The following is a 20469-nucleotide window of genomic DNA, read 5'->3' as shown; positions in this document are numbered from 1 at the left end:
GTTATGAACCAAATATCGAGGCACAAATTAACTTGAGGTGTCCTATTGCCTGTAAGTCTGGAGCTCAGCTCATCAGCTGATGTCTATGAAGAGCAACCTGTACCTTTCCTGGCCTCCCTGCCATCATTTAACAATTTCCATGGCTTTTTTCTTAACTGCTGTTAGTGCAGTTCAGTGGTGCAGACAAAAACAGAGAGGAAGCCGCCTTATTCACCAGGCAGAGTGCCTCTGATGGCCAAAGCAGACCAGTGCACAGTCCCAGGGAGTGTCTGGTGCACCTAAGAGCCTCCTCCGACCTCCCTCAGGTTCTAGCAAGGCCTTCAGCTGATCTGTGTCCTGGAAGGTTTGGATCTGTCCAAAGAGCTGGGCTGCAGCTCAGACCAGCACCCAGCACTCCCAGCCCAGCGTCCTGGTGCTCCCCATCCTGCACCCCACCCTCCCCATCCTGCACCTGGTGTTGCCCATCCTGCACCCAGGACTCCCTATCCAGTGCCCTGGTGCTCCCCACCCTGCACCCGGTGTGTCCCCCCTTCCCGCCCCCCTCCCCAGTCTACCTGCTACTCTTCCCTTCTGCCACTAGAGGTGGCTAGGGAAGTGCCCAGCTGATCTGTACTTTTTTAGAGTTGCAAGAAAAAAGCAGGGGCCACCAAATCAAAACCAAACACATTCATTCTCAGTTATCAAAACCTGAAACAGTAGTAACTACCACCACCTGTTTTATGGCCAAAATGCAGGCAGGAAGGAAAAGAAATCACCTCACCCCAAGCTCTCTAAGTCCTGGGGACTGGTCAGCCAAGTGGTCTGGTTGGAACTCGAGGACAATGTGTGGACAACAGTGATTGAGGGTGTCCAGGTAAGTGGCACCTGCAGTCAAAGAAGGCCACGTTGCAGAGGTGGACTGGGCAGGAAGGGGTGAGGGAGAACGGTCCCCCTGCTCATCCCTGTATATTCTGGGGACTCCAGGTGAGTAGCTAAGCCTCTGGTTTAACCTTTGTGGAGAGCAAGATAAAAGAAATAAAAGAATAAAAATGCATTTGATTGTTCGTTTCCACTTCTAGGAAGTTACCCTAAAGAAAAATTCATGTATACATATTTATTATTATAGAATGTATAAGTCCACTGAATATTATATGCCCAAATAGAAGAGACCAAGTTAATAAATTATGACACAGTCATTAAACCATACACTGCACAGTCTCTCAGATGAGTATCTTTGGTAGGATATACCATTAATTTTAAAAAAGGTATCAAAACAATATGTTCAAAATGACTCTATTTTGTTATGCATATTTTTTTCATACTTTTATCTTTATTAATGGTATCATCCTATCAAGGATCCATATACATACACACACACACATATATTACATATGTGCATACATATGTACATGAGTGAGATCTGACAAGTAAGTTCCCTAACTCACCTCACTGCTGAATATCAATCACTATGGTCACCTTCAGAGTGTTCTCCCTGTGAAGCTATGCACCAAGGTCAAGACCCAGTCCACCCTCCAAAGCAATTTGGAACTCTTTTTCTGGAGTAACCACCAGAGCTGTCATCATACGAAGCCTGACAATTACGTTTTGGAACCTGCCACTTTGTACTTACACTGGCAACACTGCACAGGCAGCTCAGGAAAGCCCCTAACCTTGGTAAATCAGTGTCCCACAGCTGTGTTCATGTCAATGTGTGGCAGTGTGTTGCTGAGTGGTGTTTATTATCTCCTGTGTTTTTGTGTGCCGTCTAACAACAGTTCTGATGGCCATTCCAGAAAAAAAGAGTTCCAAAATTCCTTTGAAGGGTGGAGTGGGCACTGGAGTCAGTGCACAGTGCCCCAAGGTGAGGGCCTCGAAGGTGAGTACAATGATATTCAGCAAGGAAGTGTGTAGCAGTTTGCTAGGAAGAGTTCGCAAACTTGTCAGACCTGGTATGTGTGCACGCGCACGCGCACACACACACACAGAGTATTTCAACAAAAGTCTGCACGACATATGCAAAAGTGTTAATTGTGGTTGGTAGCCTAACTGGGTGCTTTTGAGTATTTTCCACAAGTTTTACAATCAACACAGATGCCCCTACTGGACCAACAACACAGCTAACCAGTGACAGATGCAACACACAAAAGCAGGAACTACCTATATGTTAACATTTTGGCATTTTTGTGTATTTGCCTGAAATATGGTCAAAATTGTTATTGTCTTGGCACCCACAGAATCTCTGCTTATCTGCAAAAGGCCTCAGCTTCCAACTCTAGGGCCCACACTGTTTAATCGGAGGGCAATGAATGTGTCCTTTGCTCTTGCTGCTGCCTTCCTGAATGCTGCTGGGGGTGCTGAATCTCAAAGCCAGCCTGAGCAGGCCTTACCAGTAGCAAACCAGGTGGGCAGTTCACACACAACACAAAAGGCTGTGAAGGGGGGGGGCCTTCCAGAGGACCCCCGTGGAACTTTCACAAGGAACTTTCCCCTGATACCAGCCAGTTTCCAAGCTATTAGACTCTGACTCACCTCTTCCTGGGAAGAATTACAAAGTTTGTATGTCCAAGTCTCCTTTACCTGGAGAAACTCATTTGGGTTTAGAGGAACTTGTTTGGTAAGGTAAAAGTTTCAGATCAAAATCAGTTCTCACACACACAAAAGAAGTCAGAATTTAAATTAGACATCTCTGGGCTATTTTGTTATTGAGACCCACAGATACAGAGTATGGCCTCTCTTCCTTTCAAAGCAGACTCTTAAAAGCAGCCAAACAGGCGGCACTTGTGGCTCAAAGGAGTAGGGTGCCCCAGCCAAAAACGGCAAAAAAATAAATAAATAAATAAAAGCAGTCAAACACAAAAATATAAGACAGTTCCCTGGCAGCCCTCCACTCACTCATTAACAAAACCCTACTGGATGTCTCCATGCGCGAGGTAATATGGCACAGGCCAGGCGCCCACAGTGACAGACACATCCCCCGCCCTCATGGGGAGTCCAGTCAGGAAGGACACACAGGCATTGGTCACACTACTGCATAATTTGTCGTTTAATTCCAGGTGAGAAGTGCTGGAGAGGCCAAGCACAGCCCTCTGGGGCCCTGGAAGGCTACATTATAGATATCCTTTACCTGGATAAAGGATTAGGACAAGTTTCTCTATGGAGTGAGAAGTCAAGCTGAGACCAGAAGTGGGGAAGGGAGTTGGACAGGGAAATGGCTGGGGTGAGGAGGTAGCAGGAGTGAGCAACAGGTGAACAGTTAATTATTCCAGAAAGAGGGGCTCCCCATAAGCCCAAGCCTTCAAACGAGAAAGAGCTTGACTAAAAATGAGAAATAATTTTCATTAATTGAACAAAAATTTCTGCGTGGTAAAGCAGCCCAACAGCCTGACCCCCTCCATGACAGCTCCCACCTTCCTGTTTGAAACCCTCCTTGCCCTCCCAGGCTGTGTAGTCCATCACTGGGCAAGGCTAACTACTGGACATTCCTTCCTTGTGTGACAGCCTAGCACAAATTTGAGATGTAGATGATGGATAGGGAGACAGACAGGCAGATAGATGAAACTGAGTGGATAAATGGTTCTGGAAAAGGTGAAGAAATAACCTTCCTGTGACTATGGCCTGTGTCATAGTGGATCTCACAAGGACAGAGAGTAAAGCAGTCAACGGAAGCCCTGCTCAGGAAGTAAGGTCCTTAGACCAAGCGCTCCAGGTTCTGTGACCTGACTTAGCCCCGAGGACAGCACTTAAGGAACCTGATGAAAGGCTGGCTAATGCCCCTCCTTCACCTCTCTCTCCAGCCCAGATCTCTGGGCCCACGTGACCCGTCTCCCCAACAGCTTCATGGTGTGTCACATGGAAGAGTCAACTGTACTCAACTAAAATGTCCAATACTGAAGCCCCAAACATGTCCCAAGGGCCACTTGCACCTCTCTCTCCCCATCACCTGCAACCACCTGGGCGATGGCAGAGAAAGCTGGGTGTCAGCCTTGACCCTTCCGCTCACACCTTAACCATAAAGTCATGAAGATTCTACCCCAAGCAGAATGTGCCCTGTCCAACTGCAAGAATGGACAAAGATATAACCGGCTCCCCTGGAGCTATGTGGCATGGCTTCCCAGCTTCACATTTGTCTCAAATCTATCTACTTCTCTCCACCTGCAGTGATGGCCTCTGGCCCATGTCAGCACCTTCTATCTGGAGACTTGCTTCTCCTCTTTACAGCTGTCCATACAGCAGCTGGAGGGACACCCAAGCAAATGGCAGTGCTATCTGTCTTTTGCTCAAAACCCTTTAACAGTTTTCCAAGGCTTGGAGAATGGAACCGGGGCTCCTAACTCAAGCTCCGTGGCCCTCCACAAGAGCCCAGTACCCACAGCTCCAGCTGTTCACGCCATTTCACCCCAGCCCCACTCTCCAGCCTCACTGCCCTATTCTGGTACCTCAAACCTCTTTGACGCCTCCCAACCTCAGAGCCCTGTGCCTGCGAGGCTCACCCTTACATGTTTCCTTTCATCCTGCAGAGACTGACTCAAAGGTCAGCTCCTCAAAAAGCCTTTGATGACTCCAAGTGACCTTTGTTAATCCTCCAGTCTAAATTAGGTCCCTTTGTTATTTCATCTCCGGAGATCAAGTCTTCATAGCACTCATACATTTCATAACTAACCTATTCCTGTGACTGCTATAAGTGGCGTGATGGTGGGTGCTTTACTTTTTTTTTTTTTTTTTGAGACAGAGTGTCAAGCTGTCACCCTGGGTAGAGTGCAGTGGCATCACAGTTCACAGCACCCTCCAACTCGTGGGCTTAAGTGATTCTTTTGCCTCCCTAGTAGCTGGGACTACAGGTGCCCACCACAACACCCAGGTATTCTTTGGTTGTAGTTGTCACTGTTGTTTGGCAGGCCCAGGCTGGATTCAAACCTGCCAGCTCTGGTGTATGTGGCAAGCGCCTTAGCCGCTTGAGCTACAGAGACCGAGCCTTATTTTGTAAGGCTGAACAAACTGAAATCAGGACCTACCACATGGCAGTTGCTCAATAAATATTGGCCAGTAGTAGTTTTATTCATAACTGCCAAAACTTGGAAGCCTCCAAGATGTCCTGTGGTGGTGAATGGATAAATGAATAATATTCCATTGTCTGGAGGTACCAAAAAGAATGAGCCATCAAGCCATTAAAAGATACAGAGGAGCAGAATCCCAGCTACTCAGGAGGTAGAGGCAGGAGGATCACTTGAGCCCAGAAATTCAAGTCTGCAGTGCACCATGGCCACTCCTGTGAACAGCCACTGCACTCCAGCCTGGGTGACAATGCAAAACCCCTGGTCTCTAAATAAATACATACATACATAACACATGGAGGAAACTTGAATGCATATTATGAAGTAAAAGAAGCCAAGATGAAAAGAATACATACATATTATATGATTCCAAGTATAGAACATTCTGGAAAAAGCAACACAACCCTATGGAGATAGCAAAAAGATCAGCAATTGCCAATGGTTGGGGGAGACACAGGAATAAATAGTTGGAACACCTATTTTTAGGGCAGAAAAATATTCTGCAGGACACTATAGTGGTGGGTACATATCATATACATTTGTCCAAACCACAGACCATACAACACCAAGAGTGAACCCTACGTCAGCTACAGACTTTGGGTGATGACAACATGCCATCAGTTGTATAAACTGTACCATCTAGTAAGGGACGTTGATAATGGGGGAGGCCGTGCATGTGTTGAGGCAAAGCCTTTTTAAAAGTGAATCAATTAAAATAAATTAATGTGTAGACACACACACTCCTCCCAAAAGAATGAATGAACCTCTCTTTTTCAGATACAGGTCTTTTTTTTCCCTTCCTTTTGATGGAAGCCAAAAGGCCATTCGTTCATCAGTGAGTTCCCCGATGCATGCCTACAGTTTTTCATTGAAAATAAGGCCATGTGTTTTTAGGTGTGGGTGCTCAGGCAACAAGTCAACTTTTTCTTAATGCACAGTATTTTACCAAGTCTAAGAGTAACATCACTGAAGTTGAGGTTCACTTTAAATTCAAAGTATGTTAAGAGGTGAATTGACAGCAGTTTTTTTTTAAGAAGTACATAAAATAGGCTCAGTGCTTGTGGCTCAGATGGCTAAGGCGTCAGCCACATATACCTAAGGTGGTGGGTTCGAATCCAGCCTGGGCCTCCCAAACAACAATGACAGCTGCAACCAAAAAATATCCAGGCGTTGTGGCAGGTGCCTATAATCCCAGCTACTTGGGAGGTGGAGGCAGGAGACTCGCTTGAGCCTAGGAGTTGGAGGTTGCTGTGAGCTGTGACACCACGACACTCCACCCAGGGCGACAGCTTGAGGCTGTCTCAAAAAAAAAAGAAGTACATAAAATAATCATGTAACTTGCAACTGATGTGCTCCTAGATTCAATGCAAGAAGGTCTGTAGAGGATCTGGGCTAAACTGTGTATTCAGCTTGTTTGGGTGCCCCACCTCCACCCAAGGCTGGACAGCTTGTAAACACACATCTCAGAAGCTAAAAACATACCTCCACATTCTTGGGTGCCCAGGAGGATCCCCAAGAGCACTGAGGAAGCAACCGCTTGACAGTACAACATACTTTCACAAATCTGTCTGCCTGCTGCTTCTAACCACTAGATCAAAATGATCTTTCCCAAATTCTCTATAGGTCAAAATCTCTTCAAAAGGCCCATTTTCAGAAACTACCTCCCCACAAGGCTTTATCTCTGTCTGAATTATAATCTATACACCTCTTGTCAACATTCATTTCATTCCATCTTTTGTTATAAGGTCAGTCTATTTATGCCTCCCCTATTAGACTTGGAATTCCCTGAAGTCAGAAATAATCCTCCTTACCTTCACATTACCCTGTGCCCTGCGGAGTACTTGGCATATCAAAGATATTCAATAAATTTGTTAAGCTGATCCAAACACCCCTCTATCTAAAGCAATTTATCCTCAGAACCTTCCTGTACTATACAATCAATTCCAATTAAAATGCCAAAGACTGGAAACCTGGAAGGGAAATCTAATAATTGATTTCAGAAAAGAAGTGGAATTCTAAATCTCTTAAAACATAATTTTGAATGCCTTTAAAATATGAAAGTTTTATATTAATACTAATTTCAGAGAATGCCCATATAATGCATAATTCCTAAAGATTACTAGTGTGAATTACTGATTCCCTCACGTTTAAATTACAAAAGATTAAAATGGAACAACGGCTTTGGGGAAACAGTCCCTTTCTGGTGTCATTTTAGCAAAACATACATGCAACTAATTCAAATTTTCACTACTTTATATAAATCAGAAATGCTGACATATGACCCCAAAAGATAGCACATAACACACACACACACACACACACGGGTGTGCACACATGCTTGCATTGACTCTGTGATTCTATTCTCTAGTCTAGAGGACAGATATACGTCATCCCTAGACAGAGAGAATAGAGAAAATCAGCCTTGTATCAGTGATAAGGCAAGGACAGGAAATGGCCCAGAAGGAGGGAGGTGCCAGGGGCCGCAGAGGATGGAAGTCCACCAGGACCGGCATGGAGGAAGCACCTGAGAGCCAAATGGATTGGCTACTCCCCAGAGTAGCTGGTGCAATCCTAACTGAAAACCCAAACAGAGACCTAGAAGGAGCAGATCAGAGGTCTGAACCTGGTTCACATGAACTGAGAACCCTGTGAGTGTAAAGACCCCAATTTCATGTATCACCCAGGCCCCAGAGAACACCCACACATCACAGAATCAAGTCACTGCAAATGGTTCTGCTAGTGTGCAGTGGTCAGCTGGAAAAAAAGAAACAAGTATGTGGGGGTGGGGAGGTGACTGGCTATGGCCTTTGTACTCTGGGCACAAACTATCAGGAGAAATAAATCCTGGTGCCTCCCAGTCCATTTAGCTCTGTTTACCAAGCTCTCATTCTTTGCAAAGCAACAACATCTGGGGAGGAGAGAGGAAGGGAAAGGAATTCAAAGTGTCACAAGACTCCTGCCCATTTGAGGTCAGGCTAGAGGCCATGCCTCATTTTGTTATAAATTGCCCATAGAATCTGAAATCTCTCTTTGAATCAAAGCTTGAGTCACATCCCATGGAATATAACCCTTTACTCCAAAGAAGAAATTAGAAATTCACATAAAACAAGCACATCCCCACAGATCTAAGTGTTACCACAGAGGACCAGAAAAAGAAATGACAATGGATAATAGAAAAGTGATCACCTCAGGGAATTTCTGCTTGAGGAATTCTCACCATGCTCAAAAGGTGCATCTCTGTCAACAGAGAAAAGACATGTATGTCACCATCTCATCCTGTCAAGCTGGCCAGGTGTTGAAAAGCAACACAAACAATACCTTGCACTTGCACCATTCAAGTCCCCTGTGGCCCAAGGCACATGCCTGGGCTCCAAAACAGCAGGCCAGAAAGCTGCCCAGTTTTTATTCTAGGTAACCTGTAGGACAATGTAATGGACAAAATAGTTTTAAACAGTGATGTAATGGTCTATAAATTTTGTAAATAACTATAAAGATTTTATTCCACATATAAACTTATATTGGAATAAAATATCTTTATTTAACATCTTTTGCTTTTTCTAATTTCCTAACATTTAAACCTACCGATTTGCTATTGATTTTAAAGTAGTTGGGTTGAAATTGCAGCTTCAATTGCAAGCAAACTGGTGCACTAGTGTTTTCAAACCAGTCATGGCCCTACTTAGTGTTCTGGAGGAGGGATGCATTGTCTGTTCTTTCAGAACTCCCTCTTTCTCTTAACAGAACCTCTTTCCTTGTCATTACACAGGCTATTAACCTTAGTGTTTCCATGGACACCCCATTTCTGTCTCTCCTTGGCCTCTTCCTTTAGCCTAACTTCAAATTTTACAAGAACCAAATCTGGAATTCCTCTACCAGCCCACTGGTGCTTTCTTTCCTCTCTGTTCCAAGCCACTGCCACTAAGTCTGGCCTCCCCAGCACCTGCCTCATCTCATCCTGGCCTCCCTCCCTCCAGTCTTGTTCCTTGCTTTTTATGTTTCCTAGATATGGCTGACAAATTCATCTTCCAGAAAAAGTGACTGCTGACTTCTTTCTTCAATACCATTAAGGACTCTCTCTCAATGTGGAGGAAGAAAGTGCATTCTCTTCAGCCTGTCCTTGAAAGCCTTCCAAGGCCGGGCCACAGCCAAACAACTCAGTGTCAAACTTGGCTGCTGCCACCAACTGCTCACCCACCTCTGCTTATGCTTAGAGCAAGTCCAGTCACAGCTGCCTGCGTTCTTCTCAGCTCTTGTCTCCAGACCTTCAAACCTTCCAGTTTGGAGGTCTAGCCAGAACACCCAATGTCCCAACACCTTCTCTGACCACCTTTGATGAAAGGGATCCTTGACTCCTAACTCTGTTGACACTTTTCTTTGCTAGGCATTGTTCTTCACTCGACCCACCCCCACCAGCAACACATGACCTCTCTCTGCTGGGAATGTCCTGAGCACGGATTTGTGTGACTCTCCTGTACCTTCAGCAGGGATCTCACAACCTATGGTTCCCACGGTCGTCACCGCACAGCACTCAAAACTTTGTACCAAGAGGTCTACCTTCTCTCTCTCAAACACCCTGCAACCAGGCCTGCTCATCCGGTAGGAAACTTCCCCAAAATAGAATTTCCCTGCTACAAGCCAAAACAGGTTCGTAGGGCCATCGAAAATTCTATTTTTGAAATCTTCTGGAGTGAGCATAGTTGTCGCAGACTGCACCCTGAGGACAGGGCAGCCCCAGAAGGCAGAGGGTGCAATTTGGCAGGACGGAGATCTTCCAAGCTACGTTATTCCAGAGTGGGTTTTTGTGCCAAGGGGTGGTTAGGGTGCACGGCAAACAGTCGCAAGGGGCGCAAAGGACCAGGGGTTGGGGCAGACAAGAGAGAACCCAGGGAGTTCCACCTTGTTGAATCCTGGCTCCTAACTTTTCCCTCCGTCATCAGCAGCCTACCCCAGCCAGGACTGGCTGACGCTGTGATGCCACAAAAGCCAGGACCAGAAGAGAAAAACGCGTGGGCTGGGAAAGGCAAAGGTGGTTATTTTCAGAACTCGGGGGGCTCCCGGGCTTTCCCCTGGGATTCCCAAGGATGCGTGACCAGGGTCCCGCCGCCTGTGAGTCCCGGCCGGCAGCAGCCGGGAGCCGGGACAGGGCAGAGATTCGGGTGAAGAGACCGCGCTGGTGCTGATGCTGAGGCTGAGGCTGCGGCGCAGAGTGACAGCTGCTCCCCGACCCCACCCGGGGCCGAACGTCCAGCCCCGCGCCCCCCGGGGGTGCCCAGCGCTTCCAGTCCGCTCCGGCCCCAGCAGGGCCTGCAGGCGGCGGCCGGACAGTGGGGCCGAGGGCCGCTACTCACCCGGAGGGTTGACCGCCGCCGGGGTTGCCATCTTGCTCGCGAGGGCTCGGCGTGCGCGGGGCGGCGATGCGGGAGGGCGGCGCGGGCTCCGCGCTCAGCCCGGGACCGGCGCAGGCCCAAGCACCGCCGCCGCCACACAAAGGACGGAGCGGGCGGCGCTGCCTCCGTGCTCCCAGCCGCCGCGGCCGCTCGCCGCCCCCGCCTCCCTCTACTCCTCCTCCCCCTCCTCGGCCTCCTCCTCCCGGTCCAGCCTTTGTCGCGCGCCGGGGGGCGCCCGTCCCGCCGCTACCCTGTCCGAGCCGTAGCACCGCGAGACTTGGGGCTGCGGGCAGTGGGACACCCCAAGTTGGAGGCTGCTAGCGGGCGGGGAGCCCCGGCGCCCCAGGAGAGGCGGGCGGGCCGCCGCCCCCTCGGACCCGTGCAGGTGCTCGGCCTGCCCAGGCCGGGGCCTCAGGGCATGCCCTCTTGCTTTTGCTCGGTCCCCAGATGTCGGGGACCCATCACCGAGGGGCGCGGTCCCCAGGCCAGGGACACGGGCGGAGCGGGTGGGGGAGAAGCCCATTTAGATTCAGTCGGAAGCGGGTCCTTAGAGACTGCCGCGAGGAACAAAGGAGCCCCAGTGCTGCCCACTTAACATGCCAGGGCCGCTCCGCTGGGCTCCCAGGGCCAGGGACGCGTCTGGGGCTGGGAGGGGGGCCCCTGACGCCCAGAAACCTTAAGACCAAGGCACCTCCGAGGCCACAGCCGCACACAGCTTCAGTGCGCGCCCATTAAGCCCTCAGGCACAGGCCGCCAGGCCCAGTAAACTGTGACCAGCTTAGCTTTGAATGAGGCATTCAACCCTTACTGCCTTCTTGCCCTGGTGACTGTCATTTGTCGTTACCTGAGGTCGTCGCCAAAAAGCCTTATTTACACTGCCAGTCTGAGACTTTAAAACATTTTAAAATAGTTTTATCTTCGTACCCTGGAGAAGTTAGGGCGCAGACAACTTGGGTTGTTTTCACCAGATACTAGGATCCCGGTGAGAAGTCAGGGGCCTTTGGAGGAAGCCATCAGCACCACAGATGCCCTGTGAAGATTGCATGGAAGAATGCACAGTCCCAGGTGAGCGCTGAGGAGAGCGAGATCGCCCCCTAGGCAGACAAGTGTGCAGAAACATCAGACTGTCTTAAATCCTTCCAAAGAAGCGTTTTTTGAAGGTAGAGAAATAATGCTCAGGGAGTATGTTCAAATAAGCATTATCTTTGGGGAGTATCTGTCACTACTGATCTAATAGTTTATCAGTTCCACAAACGTTGACTGCCTGCTGAGTGCTGGGCCCAAAACTAGGACTTGCGCCCACGGTGGAAGGAAAGCCCCAGAGAGCAAAGTGGGCCCAGATTCTGGTCTGAGTAGGTGGGAGGAGTGAGAAAAGGCGTCTGGGCTCCAGAAGCACACAGCTGTCTGGGTGGGGTTAGGGCAGAACCCCTGAAATGGGCATCTCCAGTGTGCAGTCACTGCTGAGTGAATGAGGACAGAGAGAAGGGGGACTGAGCAGAAAATAAAAATTGGGCTTTGAAGAAATGAGCAGGATTTGGAAAGATGGAAAGAAAAAACACTTCATGTGTAAAGTAAAGCAGGTGTCCGTCCAGCCGGAAGATAGGGAGGCCCAGCTAGAGATGGGGCAGGGGGAGAACAGGGTTAACCAGGATAGCAGCTGGGACACCCCCATCAAAGTAGACTGCCCCGGTTTCCTCCAACATCAGTGATACCGGAATTTCGCTCTTCAGTAGGTCCTTGGTCTCAGGGATTCGAAGAATGAACCCATGGATCAGTGGTAAGACAGGACTTTGATAGAAGTTAGAAAGGAATATAGGAAAAGTAAGAAGCACCAGAGCTTCTGGAAGGAGAAAAGAACTGAAGAACTCCCTCGGGAATCTCCACGTGGGCTCTTATTTAGGGGTATTAGGTCTAGCGCATTACACTAGGCTGACAGTTTGTAGGTGGAAACGAGTGCGTTAACAAATGAATGAATGTAGTTCCTCCACTAGGGCAAGTTATCATAGTCTTTTATAGATTTTGTCCCTGAGAAGGGATTAGGGTGTGCGCTCCTACCCAGGGTGGAACCACTCAAAAAACCATCACAGGCTGCTTTGTTCTTGATCTTATCAGAGCCCATAGGGTGTGTTCGGGAAAAGGCAATATGCTTGTGCCTGGAAATGGGGGTCTGACCTCTGAGCTCACCAAGGCCTAGGGAATGGGGGGCTTCCTGTCTAGCCCTGATTGCTGGAATCCTGTATCATCAAGCCATATGAGAACTCGACCTTGCTCCTACATACCCCCAAAGGTAACACACTCAAATACCCATGTGTACTAGAGGAGTTTTCCCTCCCTTCTGCACATCAAACAAGGTAAAATTCCATCTCAGATGCTTCTGCTGCCCAGACTTCCTTCAGTGTCCTTGTCCCCAGAAGGGCTCCATCTCTGGTGGCCCATTTGCATACACAGCACTCAGCGCTACAGCCCCCAGCCCAGAGGCTCTTTTCAGGCTCCGCCTTTCCATAACAGTTAGAAACAAGCCGATCCTCTTGGTGTTTACACACAGCTTGGCAACCATTTCAGCCACTGCATGTGGCTGGTTTTGTTTCCAAATAGTAATATTCTCCTTAAGAAAAACCATCATGAACATGACTGTTACACACACACACAGTTAACTATACATATTTATTGATGAGTTTTACTTTCTTACTGTACTTTCTGCCCATTTATCTGCATATTTCTCGCCAAACACCTTTAATACTGGATCTTACACATGCCACCTTCCTCTTGCACATGTCCATTGCAAATTAAAACAGGTAAGGGGAACAGCTGCTAAAGGTTGGGACACTTTCCATGGTGTGCTTGTACTCTGCCATACTGTAGTTTTAAGTAAGTAATAAATATGTTTGGATTTTTACAAAGGAAACATTTCACCTTCTACCCCAATCACTGCACCTCAGAGATAGAAGGGACCTTTAATATTGCCTAATTCTGCCCACAGAGCTTGCAGATAAGGACAGTGAGGCTTGAGGTAGTAGAGGAACTTTTCCAAGGTCACACAGCCCAACAGCCAGACAAGACTTGGAACTGGGTTGCCCATAATGCTGGGATTTGGTGGCTAGGAAGGGAGAGAGGGTGTGGGAAAGGATAAAGAAATGGGTGACTCACCTCTCTTTTGTTTTTTACCATTAAGTAGGTTAACTGCCCAGAAGCATTGATTGTGGATCAACCCCCCCCCTTAAGTAAACAGTCTGAAATGGAGCGGTTGGTCATTGTTGAATATGGAGTGGCTTTTACACAATACAGTGGCCGCGTGCTAATTATGAGAGTTAGTAGACTGTGACCGTTAACACAGACTCAGAAATTCCACTCAACCTTTAAACAACCTAGAACTCTTTTAAATTCCAAAGGAAGCTGTTGAATTTGAAACAGAGATTTGCATTTTTTTATAAAAAAAATTTAAGATAGGCTCATTTGAGCCCAAAGCATCTGATTCTGGGCACAGCACCCCTTGAAATGACCAGGGCTGTCAAGTGCTGACAAATACTAGGGTCCCAGGGCCTGCCTTATTATTGTTTTTTGACTTGGTAACAGAGAGCAGTCATCCCAATTCTGCTTCATCTCCCTCTGAGTCCTAACACTAGAGACAAAAGACTTCCACTGAATGGTATACAATAGTCTGAGCACTTTTAATCATCTTTTAACTTTACTTTAATACATGGGTCATTACAAAAGTTTTGAGATACACAAAAATCAGGGAATGTAAAATCCACCCTGCTGGAAACAAATGAAGCCCTCCCAGCAAGACTGAGCAAGTCGACACTTTCACAGGTGAATCAGAAAAGACGCTGTTGACTACGTTTCTTGAAAGTGAAATAATGGATCATAATACAGTCTTTCTGAAAATTTCTATATAGCAGGAGAGCAGGAAGAGAAGCATAGCCTTCTGCAGAAGCAATGGGAGTGGTAGGGCTGAGGATGGGCTGCCGTGTAGCCCACAGGCTTCTTCCTGCTCCTGTGTGTCCTCCCTCCATTCATTGTAACTTCTTTGTATTTGCTGGGAGAAAGGCTTGTAAGCCTCTGCTGTTCTTTCTCTTCTCTCATTCTACACAGGCCACAAGGTCCCACAGGCTCTCTGTCTGGGCAGTTCCCCCAACCCCTACTCCTCCCTTCTCAGTCAGGTCTCTCCTTTACGCTAAGAATCACAGATTAATGAAAGGCATAAACACCACCCTTTGAAGCAGAAAGCATGGTGCAGGTGTTATACCCGAAATTCTCCCAAAAGGCCCCAGCAGACAAATCCGAGACACACTCCGATGTAAAAAGCAAGAGGTAAGATTTATTCAAACCCGGGTCTGGACTCTCCTGGCTTGCAAGCCGAGGTCGAGCCCCGAACCTGGGGTGTGTGAGGTTTTTATGGGATACAGAAAACAAGAGGGGAAGAAGGGTACGAGTACACTTTTGATTGGTGGTTGGTGATTTCATTAGTAAAGAAGGATTTGCATTGGTGGTTGATGATTTCACTAGTAAAGGAGGATTTGGATTGGTACAGGTGAGGGGTGGGGGATTTCTTAACCGGGGGCTAGCTGGAGGGAAATACCTGTATTTTAAGGAAATAGAAACTTATTGTTTATTACAGTAGCTGTTTGCCTAAGGTGACTCAATTATTGGTTCACAATGGCTGTGGAACCAGGGGTGGGGGAGGCAGCAGGGAGTGGTCCTGCAGGTTTTACTGGCAGAGGTTGGGGTGAAGGGCTAGGAATGGCGCTTATGCAGTAAACAGCTAGGAATGGGGCTTGTGCAGTAAACAGCTAGGAATGGGACTTGTGCAGTAAATAACAAAATGGAGCTAGTCTGGCCCTCTCACAGGTTTTTGTCCTGTCAAATACTCTATTATCAGGGCAGTGCCTGTGGCTCAAAGGAGTAGGGCACCAGCCCCATATGCTGGAGGTGGCACGTTCAAACCCAGCCCAAGCCAAAAACTGCCAAAAAAAAAAAAATACTCTATTATCCCTGGAACTTTATTGAACTTCTCATTTTCCCCATCTGTAAAATGTGATGTCATCTGAGTTAAAAAGAAGGTTCAGGCTCAGCACCTGTGGCTCAAGTGGCTAAGGCACTTAGCCATGTACATCTAAAATGGCGAGTTCAAATCCAGCCTGGGACCGCCAAATAACAATGATGACTGCAACCAAAAAATGGCCAGGCGTTGTGGCGGGCACCTGTGGTGGCCACAGATGCCAGCTCCTAGTACAAGGCCTCCTAAAGGTATTCTGGTGGACACCAGTCAAATGACCACCACAGCCACTCAGAATGGAGAGTGGCAAGGATTTAAGGCTCCATTCTCCCCACCACTCCTGCCATGGCTGCCCAGACACCACCTAGAGGGCAGCAGGGCATGGGAGGGAAGGGACCTTGGCATGACTGGGCTACTGAAAGATGCCAACCTTGCTAAAAGAGACATGCAGACCAGGGAAATACCATTAGTTCTCTCTGCTAATGGCATTTGGTTCAGAGGAGTATGGTATGAGAAATTTCTGATCCTGCTACATGGATAAAAACAAATAATCCAAAGTGAAATTAATATAACAGACACAATAAACATATCTACAGTAAGAATGTACTATCCATAAACTCCTGGGACTCAAAACCAAGAATGTGGTGTCAAAATCTGTGCAACAGCAGCTACTAGAAATGTAAAGAGAAGCTGACAAAAATCACAACAGCAATAAAGACTTTAACCAATCTTTTCCAGTTTTTGATAGCTCAAATAAACAACAACATAGGCAAATGTAAAATACGGGATTTGGGATCTCTTTGCTCTTGGCCATGTACTGTAGAAACTCCACATCTTCATCACCTCCCTACCCATCACCTCCTTAAGTTGACCTAATTTTCATAGATCGGACATGCTCCACATGAGTACAGTAGCCTGGTTCCTTATGTTGACCACCTCCGTATATTGCCCAGTTTGTTGTAGTCCTGTAGGTGGTCAGCTTACAGAGGCTCTACTGTAGAGGGGCCATCAGACTTGCATTTGACCTCTCTCCACGTCTCCCCTAAGCATGGGCTTAAATCAGCTCAGCCCTGAGAGGAGGGCAGGTGGCATTGACTGAGTGGGTTTGGAGACAGTGATTGGACCACCATGCCACAAGGCATAATCTTTCTCCTTAGCCACATCTGGCTCTTGAGTACTGTTCTGCCCAAAGAACCCGTGTCCTACAGCCTGAGCTTTGTTGGCTTCTGGAGCAGCAGGTACTTGTCCCCATCATTCTGCAGTATTGTCTGGCTTCCTCAGTTGCTAGTGGCATCTGGACTAGCCTTCTCTACCACCCAGAGCAATAATGACATATCAGTTTACATTCAAAGTTGCTAGTAGAGCATGTCCCCTGTTCAAATCTCAGCAAATCCACCTACCTGCTGTGTGAGATGCCTCTATGCCTCAGTTTCCTCCTCTATGAATTAGTGATAATAATGTACTGACCTCATAGGGGAGGTTAGTACATTAAATGAGTTAGTTGCAAAATACTTAGAACATATTTGGCATGTGGTTGGTATAGGGCATTTGTTGATATTATTATTAGACAGGTCAGCTAATTTCAAATGCCAGGGATGACATGTGGCAAATGGCAAAAAAAAAAAAAAAAAAGCAACTAGAGGATGCCATGAAGGCTATGTTAACCAGTTTGATGAAAGTATTTCAAATTGTATATAAAACCAGCACACTATACCCCATGACTGCATTAATATACACAGCTATGATTTAATTTAAAAAAAAAGCAACTGACAATTTGGAAAATAGTATAATGATGACTCTGTATATCAAAAGCTATGCCAAAGAACATTTTACAGCTGGGAGTACTTGCTTATTAAATAGGAATGAATGAAAATAAGTGAATTTGGCATTTGGCTCCAAAATCTTCGGGTCCATTAGTAAGGATTCATTACTTTATACATGACAGCTCCCCAATTCAAATTAGTTAAAAGTAAGCAGTTAACTAGAAAGATGCAAAGGATGCCAGGTAACCCAAAGAAGTATTAACAACCAGACCACAGGAGGGCAGGTATACAGCTGGACTCAAGGAAAGCTGAACCAGCACCTGAACTTCTCCAGGACTAGCTGTGTGTCTTTCCTTCTCCCTGCACCCACCTTCCCCCACAAGGAGAAGAACATGGCTCCTGACCGGGAACGCTGAAATTCTCTTTGGCTCGCACAATCAGAAAAGGGCTCCATCTCCTTCCTCCTTCCTCTAGGGAAAGAATGACATGTCATGGGGAGGTCAAAGGTACCCCTGGCTGCCGTCACATGCCTACCCCAAGCCCACCCACAGCTGTGACTGTACCATCTTGGAAGAAGAGACCAGATCATGTGAGAAGAAAGCATCTGCTGACAGAACCCTGAGGCTGTTACCACAAAGGAAAAGAATCCAAAAACTGGGGCTATGACTCCGGGAAAGGGACAGGCAGACTGGGAGAGCTCTCCTCTCCTCTCCTCACCTCACCTCTCCTCTCCTCTCCTCTCCTCTTCTCTTTTCTTTTCTTTCTTTTTGTAGAGACAGAGTCTTACTTTATCGCCCTTGGTAGACTGCTGGTATCGCCCTTGGTAGACATAGCACACAGCAACCTCCAACTCAATTGCTCAAGCAATTCTCTGACCTTAGCCTCCTGAGTAGCTGGGACTACAGGCACCCGCCACAACACCCAACTATTTTTTTGTTGTAGTTTGACCAGGGCCGGGTTTGAACCTGCCCTGAGTGTATGGGGCCGGTGCCCTACCCACTGAACCACAGGTGCCGCCCTGGGAGAGTCTTTCCACAAGTATCTGCCACAAAGTGGGGGGAAAATTGCAGTGGGGAAGGGACCAATGAATAAAGATAAAGGCAGAAACTAATTTTTCAAGCACAAAAAGAAAGAACTTATAAAGTAGTCCAAGGACTGAATCTTTGGAAAAAGCTCCCATGTCTCCAATTCCACCATTGTCCATTTCAATGTATGGACACTGGCTCTCTATCTCCCACCAATAATTATGCTCCAGTAAAATTCAGCCACTTGTCATTTCCTGCACGCACCCTCTCCCCAACGAACTTCTCATCCATCAATAAACATGCTATTGCCTCCTCTCTTCCAGACAGTGTGCGCGTGACGGACTCCCAGATCCCTATGTTGCTCTAACACATATCTGAATTGATTTTTTTTAATGTTTATTTCGTCAAGCTGTGCACTACTACTTTCATCTCTTTTCTTTCCCTAGCACCCAGCTGATCGCCTGATCCACGTAAGCACTCTAATATTTATGGAGTGAGTGGCTGAGTTTCTTATTAGACATCAGTAAATGCACAGCCTGCACATTGACATCCCTTTCTCTCTCTCGTGACAGGGCACACAGAGCTAAGTTAGCTTGGTTTTTATTTTTAATTTCCTGCTACAATTCTGATTCATATTAAAAACTACATTAAGAGAGAAATGGGTGAAAAAGGTGTTCTGCTCAGTAACACGGTGCCCTATTCAGCATCACTCCTGTTTTCCTTGTCCGTGAGCAAGATTTCAGTGATACCATTTACCAGGGGTCATTAAACCAACTCCTAACCTATGCATGACACTTGCTGACTTTCATATCATTTTAATGCTGTTATTTCACTGGCTCAGGCATTTTTGATGTGGTCTTTATTAGTGAAGAAATGCCACATATACGAAATTATTCAGATTTTAAGAGCTAAGCACTTTCCTCTTGTATGAATCTATTTAAAAACCCCTCTGACAAATGAGAATAGTCTTTTCCAGGATACTATAATTCTCTGCACACCTCAGCAGGTAATGAAAAATGTGTGCATTTGATGTTTTGTTACCTATAAAGAGGTAATTTTTGCTTAAAAATGCCAAAGTGAATTAGTGAGGTTGGTTAATGATTAATCTCTCTTCTCAAGAGATCCCCCTGGCATCCATTCTGGTCAACATTCCCCTGGCATCCATACGGGTTACTCTGATACAACACAGCTCGACTGACTTCATTATCCGACCGACTGGTCTGGGACTACTCAATCCTTAGCATGCAAATTACCCCCACAAACAAAGGACAGGTGACTTCCCTTCCTGTAGGTCACACTACCAGGGGAAATGAAACATGTTTCTCTTGGGATAATTTATTTAGAGAACACTAGGTCTAACTCATTGAAGGATTCGATTTTGGTCTTTTCAATGTCTGGCTATTTTAAACAGAGTCATAGAATTTTCCAGGGAACTTTAAAAACCAAGTAGTATATAATTTAGAGGTAAACCTTGGAAAATTTCTGGTCCTCCTTGCTTATTGCATGTATCAGGGAAGTAAGAGTTAGAGTTGGGACAGACAGGTGGGAACTGGGGCTCAGAGGGTCAGAGAGTCACTATGGTCACTCCACCATTATGTCTCAAAACAAAGCACCCACACTCACTGCACCTATCAGGAGGACCTGTCACCACCCCCCCATCAGGAGGAACTGCAGCTTCCCAAGCGCAGGCATCTCAGGACCCTAGGGGATTTGAATTTCTCCCAACTCTGTCTTGGTTGCCTTTTGCCACTCCTGTCCTCTACCTTCCTGCCACACCCAGTGAGACCTCCGCTGTAAACAACTACATCACATTTATATTTACGTGATTAGCTAGGTCTACATCTATCTATGCATATATTATGTTCCTCTCTTTAAAATGACTAAAAGGTGGCAAAATCATTATATATATATTTTAAATTATTTTATATGCACTTCAAATTATATATATATTACAAAAACCTTTAATTCTTTAATGTAGTTATTATTATTTTCATTTTACAGATCTTGCAACTGATATTCAGAGAGGTTAAGTGATTTGCCTAAGGTCACACAGCTGAGAAGTAACATAGCTAAATATGTAAGCCCATTATGAATCTGACTCTAAAATTCTCCCTCACTTAATCTCAAAGTGTTAATTTATGCAAACTATAGCCCACCCCACTGATAATGGTAATTCCCCTTTAACACTGAAACTTAAAATATAACTTCTCTTGTTGACTTGGTGAAGTAAATTGGAATGACATTGAGGATGCTCCCTGTAAATGGAAA

The 20469-nt window shown here is 46.5% G+C and overlaps 1 protein-coding gene across 1 annotated transcript in view; it reads right to left on the bottom strand.

Annotated features, from left to right (window-relative positions):
- The window catches only part of ARNT2 (aryl hydrocarbon receptor nuclear translocator 2), a 187461-nt gene extending 176894 nt beyond the window's left edge, over positions 1-10567 (bottom strand). Inside the window, exon 1 of the mRNA XM_023510130.1 lies at positions 10379-10567. Coding sequence (XP_023365898.1) covers positions 10379-10409 — 31 coding nt within the window. The 5' untranslated portion in view covers positions 10410-10567. The remainder of the gene's footprint in view (positions 1-10378) is intronic.
- Positions 10568-20469: the final 9902 nt, after the last annotated feature.

Source organism: Otolemur garnettii, unplaced genomic scaffold (genome assembly GCF_000181295.1).
Source record: "Otolemur garnettii isolate 467f Iridium unplaced genomic scaffold, OtoGar3 scaffold00011, whole genome shotgun sequence".
Taxonomy (NCBI): Eukaryota; Metazoa; Chordata; class Mammalia; order Primates; family Galagidae; genus Otolemur; species Otolemur garnettii.
This window is presented reverse-complemented; position numbering and strand designations above follow the sequence as displayed.